This window comes from Amblyraja radiata, chromosome 31, assembly GCF_010909765.2.
Source record: "Amblyraja radiata isolate CabotCenter1 chromosome 31, sAmbRad1.1.pri, whole genome shotgun sequence".
NCBI classification, from domain to species: domain Eukaryota; kingdom Metazoa; phylum Chordata; class Chondrichthyes; order Rajiformes; family Rajidae; genus Amblyraja; species Amblyraja radiata.
In genome coordinates, this window is record NC_045986.1 from 14,662,088 (window position 1) to 14,673,631 (window position 11,544).

The following is an 11,544-nucleotide window of genomic DNA, read 5'->3' on the forward strand; positions in this document are numbered from 1 at the left end:
GGACCTGTGAAGTGCTGGAGGGCCAGAATTCACCGCGAGGGTGTGTTGCTCTTGTGTTACAAACCTTGGAAATATTCTGTGTAGGAAGGAACTGCAGATGCTGGTTTAAACCGAAGATAGACACAACATACTGGAGTAACTCCGCGGGACAGGCAGCAACTCTGGAGAGAAGGAATGGGTGACGTTCCGGATCTGAAGACCCTTCTTCAGATTCCCCTGTGTTACACTCCTGCGACTTGGAGAGATGGAGAAGGGACGCTGGGCAATTTAATACCACATTTAATACCGCATCTCCTTCCCCTCCATACCCATAGAGGGTCTAATGCAGGATTTCACTTCCAAAGCTTTCTTTCTCTAAGCAGAAAGCAGCAACGTTGATGTTTGCGTCCTCTGAGAATGCACCATCTCCCAGTTACTATGCATTTAGCATTTCCCGACCTTGCACGCGGTGTGGAATTGACAAAATTGATTGCACTGAACTAGCGACAGAAGTTTAAGGAGGTTATTTAACGCGATAATATCCAACTTGTTTAACTCCAGGTGACAATTAGTCCACATTCAGTCTGAAGAAGGGTCCCGGCCCGAAATGTCACATATTCATGTTCACCACAGATGCTGCCTGAGCCGCTGAGTTACTCCAGGACTTTGAATTTTTTTAATAAACTGGCACCTGAGGCTCCTTGTTGCTGGGCATTAATCGCGTTCTAATTTACAGCATTCTCCATCTAATCTTGAAAGAGCGCGGGTTTTAATGGTGTACTCTTCCTTCAGGCTGCAGATGGGAATTTCGGCGTTAACTGTCCTCGGTAAGTGGTTCTGGAGGAAATCTATTGTGAGAAAGATGCTCTGTTCGCATTCCCCTCCCTCTCTCACACTTCAGGCATGTGGATAGAGAAGTACACGCACGCACACACACACACACACACACGCATACACACACACGCATACACACGCACACACACGCATACACACACACACGCACACACACACACACACGCATACACACACGCATACACACACACACACACACACACGCACACACACACACACACACACGCACACACACACACACACACACGCATACACACACACACACACACACACACGCATACACACGCAAGCACACACACACACACACGTATACACACGTATACACACGCAAGCACACACACACACACACACACACGCATACACACACGCATACACACACCCGGACACACACACGCGCATACAGACGCAAGCATACACACACGCATACACGCACACACACGCATACACACATACACAGACACACACACGCATACACACGCATACACAGCCACACACACGCATACACATACGCATTATCACACACGCATAAACACACACACGCATGCACACACACACACCTACACACACGCATACACATGCACACACATACAACTATACACACGAACACAAACATACACACACGGGTATACATACACACAGACATACGCATACAGACATACACACAAGTACACACACACACACATACAAACAGAGATACATACAGATACCAAAACACACACAGACATTGACACAAACACACAGACTACACACACGCACAGAAACATACGTACACAGATATACACACACATATAGGCACATACACTCCAAAACACACACATACATATAAACACATACATAAACACATGCACAAAAACACACGCATACGCACACAAAACACATACAGATATACAAAACAAAACAACACACAGCGCACACACGTCGAAATACAACACTCCGATACAAACATGCGTCTACAAATGCACTTACTCCCAGAGACATTGGCACAAACACACAACATACACTCGCTCTCTAACTCAGACACACGCACACTGCTAAATCTGACAATTAACCGAACAGTTTCTCCGCAAATTTCTCTTCGATTCGCACTTCACGCACTGTGTGAGCGCAGTTCATGGGACGGCGAGGCTGGGTGCATCGACCTCCCGTCTCAGACCGCGGGGCACCATAAGGAATGACACCATCCCGCAAATTCACAATACGTGCTCGCTGTGATTACATGAAAATCACGCCACGGAATTTACTCAAGAGGGCAGGGGGAAATGCATTATGATTCCATTCACTGTTGGGTCGAATGGCAAGGGGGTATTTCTCGTACGTGGCGCATCGTGTAACTGCACTGGAAAGCTGCGCACTTGGTTCGTAAATAGTTTATTATGTTCACGGTTTAACAAATCCGATGTCAGCATTTAATAATGGTTGACGCTGCGGTCAATTGTCACTACGATCAGAATGAAGTGGACAAATGTGTCATATTTGTGCAGCTAAATTAGTTTTTTCCTAAAGTGTCAAGTTATGGGTCTCGGACCATTGTAGCAAAATCTGCCCCCCTCCCCCCCTCCCCTACACTTTGTCTAAAATCAAGGAATTGTATAAATTCATTACTGAAAATAAATTAATTGGAAGAAACACCCCAAATGAGAGTTAAAAATGCTTAATCCTATTGAGACACACACACACATAGACGCGCACACTTTGTTTACATTTTATTAGTTTGCACTATAGCCCTGTAGAGAGAGATGCTACATACATTCCATATATTCAATTAAGAAAAATAATAATAATAATAATAATAATAATAATATTGAGGTCAATCATTTCACAAACAAGATTGACAGTGACTCCTCACACGAGGCGTTGTATACGAGTTCATGCAGCGAAATCTTTTCACCAGTAAGAAAAAGAAATTGGTCTTTCAACATAAAAATTGGCAGCCAACTAGCGTCGCTTTATACATACATTCACCGAGAGCACAGAGAAACTGGTCGCCAGGTTTTGGCATTCTCGAGATATTTGGCACTGTTGTGACGGCGTTTCATACATTATAGAAAGTAGACGTGTGCACGATAACGAAGGTACTCTTATGTTCGCACGGTAGGATATCGTTTATAAATCCTATTATATAAAATATGCCTTTCCACATGGAATTGAGCAGGCTGCATTATGTCGCAACAAGGGGAGGGGGTCAAGCTTCTCTGGAGTTTTAAATTAAAGAGAAAGAGTTCATTCCTATAAAATATGTTTCGACATTCCTCAAGACTGCAGTAAAGGGGAATAAAAATAAGATTTTAACATTCAAGGTGCATGGCATTACAGTATTCGCGAGTAACAGAATGTAAACACAGTGCTCCATTCATAACACAGCCAGTAGCAACACAATACAAAGGTTTGATTGATGTACAATACAGTGATGTGCTTGCTACATTCTCCCGGTCCCAATAGCTGCACGGTGACCTTTGCCAGTCCGCGGAGAATTTGTGTTTAAACCATCGTCCGCGTAAACGTGTGGGTTTCCCAGCAACAATCCCTGTCAATGGAAGGAAGCCTCATCTCACACCTGCCTGACTTCCCCCCCTGCTGCCCACCCTTGTGCCGAAGCGTGAAATACAATAGTTTGTTGTTTTGGTAACACGGGTCACGACTTTTTTTTTAAAGTGTCTCGGACTGCTTGCATTTATAAACAAGGGACTTGCTTAAAAGGTTTGTCGTCGAGCGCATCGTGGAGTCTCTGTGTTTAGACGCCAGGTGAAGACTTCTCGCCCATATTTTTCAACACCGAGTCAATCCTGTCATCTTCAATGACAACTGCAACGCATAAAAATCGATTAATTAAATACATCTTTGTACTAACGACCACTGCACAGCGAGCGAGTGAAGGTGGCCAGGTAGGGTGGCAAGATCGCTCGACCAGGATGTTGGATGGGGCGAGAACACACACAAAACATTCACAGTCCGTGCGATTCGCAAAGGGTCGGGAGCGGAGACATTTGGTAAACATAATTGATTGAACAGATTGAAAGGTACAGCGTGGAAACAGCCGACCTTCGGCCCGCCGAGTACACGCCGGCCATCGATCAAACGTTGACATGAAATCTATGTTATCCCACTTTCTCATCCACACGAGGGACAATTTCCAGAGGACCAATTAACCGACAAACCCGCACGTCTTTCGGGATGTGGGAGGAAACCAGAGCACCCGGTGGAAACCCACACTGTCACAGGGAAGAACGTACAAACTCCACGCAGGCAGCAGCCGAGATCAGGATCGAACCCGGGACGCTGGAGCTGCGGGGGCAATGGTGCATATTGCAATATTAAACCTGTTCCCCGCCAGAACAGCGGCGCAATATTCGTAATTCTCATTTCCCCCACCTCTTCTCGAAGCTGCCCTTTCACAATCAGCCCTATTTTAGAATTAAGTCCCGCCGGGAGGGGGAGAGGGGTATGTTTGTCCAGGGCATCTACACACGGAGTGGTGTTGCCAGGAGCGCTGGCCGTGACACGCCGGAAGGTTGCAATCCCTCCCCGCTACCTACCCCGCTTGCTCCGGCCGATCTGCCCCAGCTTGGGCGCTCTCTTGTTCTGCCCCGAGCCGAAGAAATTGCTGGTGTCCTGCAGACGGCAGGTGAAGGGCGGCCGTCCCACCTCCTCCGCCTCCTCATAGTGCGCAATCTTCTCCTCGCTGTAAGGCATAACTTGGGACATGGCGCTGGCTGCAGCAGTGGTGGCGAGTGCGGAGAGCAGCAATGCAGACTCGCCGTCTTGTCATTCAGCGCGCTGTCTCTGCCGCTTCACATCTTCCGGAGCTGCGCTGGCGGCTTTTTTGTTTGTTTGTTTGTGCTGTTGTTGACGTTTTGCTGGTTGTTTACTGTCTAGCTGTGGCCGGCGCTGCTCCTGAGCTGATGCCGATTGAATGGTGGCAGAGAGGGGAGCAGGAGGGCTGTGTTCATCCTCTCTCGGTCTGCCTCTCTCCTCTCTGCATCTCCCAGCCTCTCTCTCCCCCCCACCCCCCCGGGATGGAGTTGCCTTGCTCGCACATGCTCAGTGCTCGGCATCGGCTTGCTCACACATACAGGGGTTGGCATGCTGACAACTCCAGCACCACAGAGCGGGGGAGTTCGGCTGGGGGTGGGTGGTGCTGGTTGCGAGGGGGGAGAGGGGAGGGTTTAGCAGTTTGTGGATCCACCAGGTTCACAGATCGAATAGGGCTTTCAACAGGGGAGGTTGTCGAGACAGAGAGAGAGTGAGAGAGCGTGTGTGTGTGAGAGAGTGAATGGATGTGTGTGTGTATGCGAGAGTGTCTGTGAGAGAGAGAGTGTGTGAGTGAGTGTGTGTGTGTGTGTGTGTGAGAGAGAGAGTGTGTGTGACTCAGTCAGTAAGTGTGTGGATGTGTTTGTGTGAGAATGTGTGTGTGTGTGTGTGAGAGAGAGAGAGAATATATGAGTGAGTGAGGGGGGGGGGGGGGGGAGGGGAGAGGGAGAGAGACTGAGATAGGGTCCCACAGGCAAGACAACCCCGTCACCCAAAACAAAGTGACGGACAAAGACCACCCTAAGAATCCTCTGTCGCCTACAGTCTCGGCTGTGAATGTGGGGATCACAGAGCTTGGTGTGCCGCGAGCTGTTATATATCTATCGTTGGTGGTGTGATAGAGAAAGTGTCTGAAGAAGGGTCCCGACCCGTAATGTCGTCAGTCCCCCCGTCCCCCCGCAGATGCTGCCTCATTTGCCTGACCCGCTGGGTTCCTCCAGCACTCAGTGTTTTGACCGGCCGTGACGGGTCTGCTTTGTTGCATTGGCTCAACTTCAAGGAATCACAGCCGGAGTTTCTGACCAGCGACCTGTCAGACATTGCCGATAGATTCATACATCACACGAGACAACCCTACACGAACGTCGCGGGCACTTTGGTAAATGTTGATGTCAACAATAAATAAACAATTCCTCGTTGGGATTGTAATTGTTTTGTAGACATTGCTGGATGCGGTTCACAGCAAGCACAGAGCAGCGTCACTGCTGGCGACTCGGCCATACATCGCCCACCCTGACACTTCATACAGCATGGAAACAGGCCACAGACTATCCCGAATAAAGGTCTCGACCCGAAACCTCACCTATTCCCTTTCTCCAGAGATGCTGCCTGTCCCGCTGAGTTACTCCAGCATGTTGTGTCTATCTTCGATGGAATCAGGCCCTTCGGCCCAACTAGTCCATGGCGACCAGAATGCCCCATCTAAGCTTGTCCCACCTGCCCGCGTTTGGACCATATCCCTCGTAGAATAATTGGCTTAGGAAAAAATTGTAAATTGTCCTTCGTGTGTCGGATAGTGCTAGTTTATGTGGATCGCTGGTCGGCACAGACTCGGAGGACCGAAGGGCCTGTTCCCACTCTGTATCTCTAAACTAAGCTAAATTAAACTAAACTATCATCATAGGTTCCAAGAAACCCTCCTGGATTTATCTAACACATTCCCCCTCATCCAAGCTTCTAGCCCTAAGAGAGTCCCAGTTAACTTTGGGGGAATTAAAATCATCCATTGCAACAACCTTGTTGCTTCCACATCCTACCATGATCTGCCTATGTATCTGTTCTTCTATGTCCTACTGGCTAGGCAGGCATATAATCCAATCATAGCAATTGCCCCTTTCTTATTCCTGATCACCACCCATATTGCCTGAGTGGATGAACCCTCCAAAACTGAAGAAGGGTCCTGACTCGAAAGGTTGCTTGTCCTTTCTCTCCACAGATGCTGTCTGACCCGCTGAGTTATTCCAGCACCTAGTTTTAAATCTCTCTAAGCACATCTGTGACGTGCTCCCTGGTCTGCAGTCAAACTCTCCATGCATTTTATACCCCTCTATGCTGTAGGTGGATTCAAACCCGTACCCCTGTATTAATGGTCCGCATCTTTGTGGTCCAAAGGGCAGCAGGGTGGCACAGTGGGCGCAAGCGGTAGAGTTGCAACCTTACAGCACTAGAGACCCGGGTTCGATCCTGATTACGGGTGCTGTCTGTACGGAGTTTGTACGTTCTCCCCGTGACCTGCCTGGGTTTTATCCAGGAGCTCCGGTTTCTTCCCACGTTCCAAAGATGTGCAGGTTTGTAGGCTGATCAGCTTGGTATAAGTGTAAATTGTCCCTGGTGTGTGTAGGATAGTGCTAGTCTAGGGGCATCGCTAGTCAGCGTGGACTCGGTGGGCCGAAGGGCCTGTTTCTGTGCTGTATCTCTCAATTATACCAAACTAATCTAAACTAATCTTTAACTTCCAGCTCTAGAACCAGTGCGCACTCCTGGCACTGAGAATCCTGACTGACTGAACAAGAATCTGTTGCAGCCTCTGCTATGTGAAACCTAGACTGTAAGCCGAAGAGGATGTGACAGCTTTATGGTCATTAGGTCACGAACGTTCCTCTGGGTTGAAGTTGACATGAATTCCCTTGAGCTGCCTTTCCTCGTCAGTCACAACCCGCTGAAAAGGGAAAAAATGAAACCCTCAGTAAATTGATATTATTGCATCCGGTGTTTAGTTTAGTTTAGAGATACAGCGCGGAAACAGGCCCTTCGACCCACCGAGACCGCAACGTCCAGCGATCCCCGCATATTAACACTATCCTACACACACTAGGTATAATTTACAATTATAACAAGCCCATTAACCTACAAACCTGTACGTCTTTGGAGTGTGGGAGGAAACCGAAGATCCCAGGATCGAACCCTCTGGCGCTGCAAGCGTTGTAAGGCAGCAACTCTACCGCTGCGCCACCGTGCCGCCCTATTTTCCCTATTATGAATCACATGCATAATTTATGATGTGCATTGTCAACAGCTTGCAAGCCAATAAGCAAATATATTGATTGATGGATTTATTAATTGATCGAAAGACAGGGCCTGGGATCAGGTCCTTCGGCACACCAGCCATTTCCATTTTTTGCGTATGTTCTATTTATTTTCCATACTGCAAACTATTTGAAGCATGGGTTGAAAATGTGGGCAGTTTATTTCCTGCTTTGAACTTGTTTGGACTGCTCTGTGAACCTTTGTAACTTTGTCAGCACCAGACACATGGCGACACTTGTGTACTGCCTAGGTGAGTTCTGCAACAAGATGTTATCAGGTTGTGTGCAAAACAAAGCATTTCAATGTACCTGGGTACACGTTACAACAAAGTATCATTGGATTTACTATCTTTACTCGGACTTTATGTTGCACTGAACGTTATTCCCTCTATCATGTAGCTCTACACTGTGGATGGTTTGATTGTAATCATGTATTATCTTTCTGCTAACTGGTTAGCCCACATGAAAGCTTTTTGCTGTACCTCGGTGCACATGGCAATAAACTAAACTAAACTAAACCAAGTCCACGTCGACCATCGATCACCCGTTCACACTCGTTCTATGTTATCCCACATTTGAATTCATACTCTACACACCGTGGGCAATTTTACAGAGCCCAAGTAACCTACATAGCTGCACGTCTATGGGATGTTGGAAGAAACCCGAGCACCCGGTCAAGGAAACCGGAGCACCCGGCTCTTCACCCGGTCAACCCACGTGGTCAAAGCGAGAACGTGTAAACTCCACACAGACAGCGCCCAAGATTGGGATCAAACACAGGTCTCTGGTGCAGCGCGGCAGCAGCTCCACCAGTTGCGGTGTGGTAGCTTCCTTTTTTCAGATCATCATTGATTGCGTTCAGTCACAAACTTTAGGGTTAAACCTGTTGATGTTCACAATCCATAAGAGAGACATGAGCAACAAATGCTGGAGGAACTCAGGGGGGTCAGGATGCATCTGTGACAGGAATGGACAGCTGATCTTTCGAGTCGGGAACCTTCTTCAGAGTAAGGGGGATAAAGCTGCAAAAGAGAGGCGGGGGCAGCACAAAGCCTGGCAAGTGATAGGTGGATACTGATGAGGGGGGTGGGGGGGGGGGGGGGGGGTTGGCATACGGTTGGAGTAAGTGATAAAGGCTTGAGATGAAAAGGAGACAAGAAGGTATCAGGTAAGGAGAGGAGTGAAATGTAAAGAGGATGGATTAGAGGGAATTGTAGGTTTTGGGGATGGGAGGGGAAAGGAGCAGGGTGACTGGGGAGGTGGTGGGGGAAGGGTGGGGGAAGTATGTGAACCGTGGGGTAGGGGAGGGGGGTTGGGCAAGCACAGAAAGAGGGAGTTTGAGAGGCATTACTTGAAGTTATCATAAGGTCATAAGGGATACGAGTACTATTCGGCCATTTGGCTCATCAACTGCTCCGCCATTTAATCTGCGAGAGATGATAGTACGGCTTTGTCCTGTAGTGGTTCAGGACTGCTCACTAGTTGTGGTTGGATGAATCAGTTGCCTGATACCAGCTGGGAAGAAACTGACCCTGAATCTGGAGGTGGAGGTTTTCACACCTATGCCTTTTGTCCGATGGGAGAGGGGAGAAGAGGGAGTGGCCAGGGTGCAACTTGTCCTTATTATGCTGCCGGCCCCGCCGATGGTATAAATAGAGTCAAAATCCTCCAACCTCATCTACTGTATCCGCTTATCCAGTTGTGGACTCCTATACATCGGCAAGACCAAGCGCAGGCTCGGCGATCGTTTCGCTGAACACCTCCGCTCAGTCCACCTAAACCTATCTCATCTCCCGGTTGCTGAACACTTTAGCTCCCCCTCCCATTCCCACATTGAGCTTTCTGTCCTGGGCCTCCTCCCTTGTCAGAGTGCGGCCCAGCGCAAATTGGAGGAAGGGCACCTCATATTTCACTTGGGCAGCTTACACCCCAGCGGTATGAACATTGACTTCTCTAACTTCAAGTAACCATTGCTTTCCCTCTCTCTCCATCCTTTCCTCCTTCCCAGTTCTCCGACCAGTCTTACTGTCTCCGACTACATTTTATCTCTGTTACCTTCTCCCAGCTAACAATGACCTATTCTACATTTTCCTTTATCTCCGTTCCCTTTATCCTGTTTTCACACCTTACACCTCCTGATCTATCTATCAGTCTGAAGAAGGGTCTCGACCAGCAACGTCGCCCATTCCTTCTCTCCAGAGATGCTGCCTGTCCCATTGAGTTACTCCAGCATTTTGTGTCTATCTTCAATGGAAGGGAGGCTGGTTTGTGTGATGGAATATGTGATGCAGAATATGAGGTTCCCCTGTTCCAGTTGGAGTGTGGTTGGAGACATAGATCTGTTTAAAAGTTTATGGACTGGGAATCTGACAAGACTCAGCCCAGGATTGCTCATTCTGCATTTTGTCCATATAACTCTGTATATGGGCAGGAGGTTGTTGCTCCTGTTTACAAACTCATACGTCTTTGGAGTGTGGAAGGAAACTCGAGCACCCAAGGAAAACCCACGGGGTCACAGGGAGAATGTACAAACTCCATACAGACAACACCCGTAGTCAGGATCAAACCGTGGTCTCTGTTGCTGTGAGGCAGCAACTCTACTGCTGCACCATGCCAGGGAAAGAACTGATCTAGACATTAAATGGGATCGGAGCTTGGCTGGGGGATGGGAGTTTCAGTGGGAGAGCATGTTCGATATAGTGATCGTAACGCCATTTGTTCTAGATAAAGACCTCAGGGTACTATGTATAGGAAGGCTATTTACAACAGCATTGGGCAGGAACTGTGGAGAGTAGATTGGGATGGGCTGTTATTGAGTAGGTCCGCATCTGGTATGTGGGAATCATTTAAAGACCAGCTGATCAGAATTCAGGATGACTATGTTTATGTGGGGAAGTCAGGGAGGTTCAGGAACCTTTGATAATGAAAAAAAGTAACATGTGATATTCTGGGGCATGGTGTTATCAAGAATGTTCCAAAGAACATTGAAGTCAGTAAATCCCAGGACCTGATTGGATCTATCCCAGGTTGTGGAAGGCAAGAAAGGAACTAGCTGGGGCCTTAACAGAGATCTGTGTATCCTTGTTCACCACAGGTGAAGTCCCAGAGATCAGAGATTAGCCAGCGTTGTTCCTTTAACAAGGACAGTAGTGAACATGCGCTCAGCCAATGACTACAGTACTTTATCTCCTGGTTCCTCAACTCCTTTTCTAGCTTTCTTCTCTCCAACCACAATCAGTCTGAAGAAGGGTCTCAATCCGAAAGGTCACCTAATCCAGAGTTCTCCAGAGATACTGCTTGACCGGATGAGTTACTCCAGAACTTTGTCTCCTTTTGTGTATCTGCATTTCTTTATTTCTTCATTTAAATTTTCATTAAGCCTGCGTCTCCCACACTTGAACAGTGAACAGTGAACAGTGCAAATAACAATGAACTCAACTTGACCTGATAGATTATACACAAAATTGGCTTGGCCATAGGATACAGAGCATTGAGGTGGAGGGGTTGTTATTCTGACTGGAGATCTGTGAGCAGTGCTGTTCTGTGAGGATCAGCATTGGGTGCCCTGAACTTTGTGATATATATAAATTATTTGGATGAAAATGTACGGTAGTCTGATTAGTAAATTGGCAGGTGACATAAAAATCAATAACGTTGTGGACAGCAACAAAGATTGTCAAACGATACGGTGGGATGTAGATCAGTGGATCAAGGTGGCGCAGTGGTAGAGTTGCTGGCTTACAGTGTTCATGGTTCAATCCTGACTACAGTTGCTGTTCCCACGGAGTTTGTATGTTCTCCGCGTGACCGTGTGGGTTTTCTCCATGTGCTCCGGTTTCCTCCCACGCTCCAAAGACATACAGGTTTGTAAATTGTTCCT

General features: G+C 47.7%; 1 protein-coding gene across 1 annotated transcript; it reads right to left on the bottom strand.

Annotated features, from left to right (window-relative positions):
- Positions 1–2,519: 2,519 nt before the first annotated feature.
- camk2n1 (calcium/calmodulin dependent protein kinase II inhibitor 1) lies at positions 2,520–4,834 on the bottom strand. The gene is made up of 2 exons (XM_033048002.1): positions 4,365–4,834; positions 2,520–3,633 (listed from the first exon to the last, which is right to left on the bottom strand). The coding sequence occupies exons 1-2, from the start codon at positions 4,531–4,533 to the stop codon at positions 3,563–3,565; spliced, it is 240 nt and encodes a 79-aa protein (XP_032903893.1). The 5' UTR covers positions 4,534–4,834; the 3' UTR covers positions 2,520–3,562.
- Between the last annotated feature and the right edge of the window lie 6,710 nt (positions 4,835–11,544).

Excerpts from the sequence above, each read along its gene's own strand:
- camk2n1 (XM_033048002.1), bottom strand. The coding sequence starts at position 4,533 with ATGTCCCAAGTTATGCCTTACAGCGAGGAGAAGATTGCGCACTATGAG. Across the intron at positions 3,634-4,364 it reads GATCGGCCGGAGCAAGCGGG|TTGTCATTGAAGATGACAGG; the intron begins GTAGGTAGCGGG and ends TATGCGTTGCAG.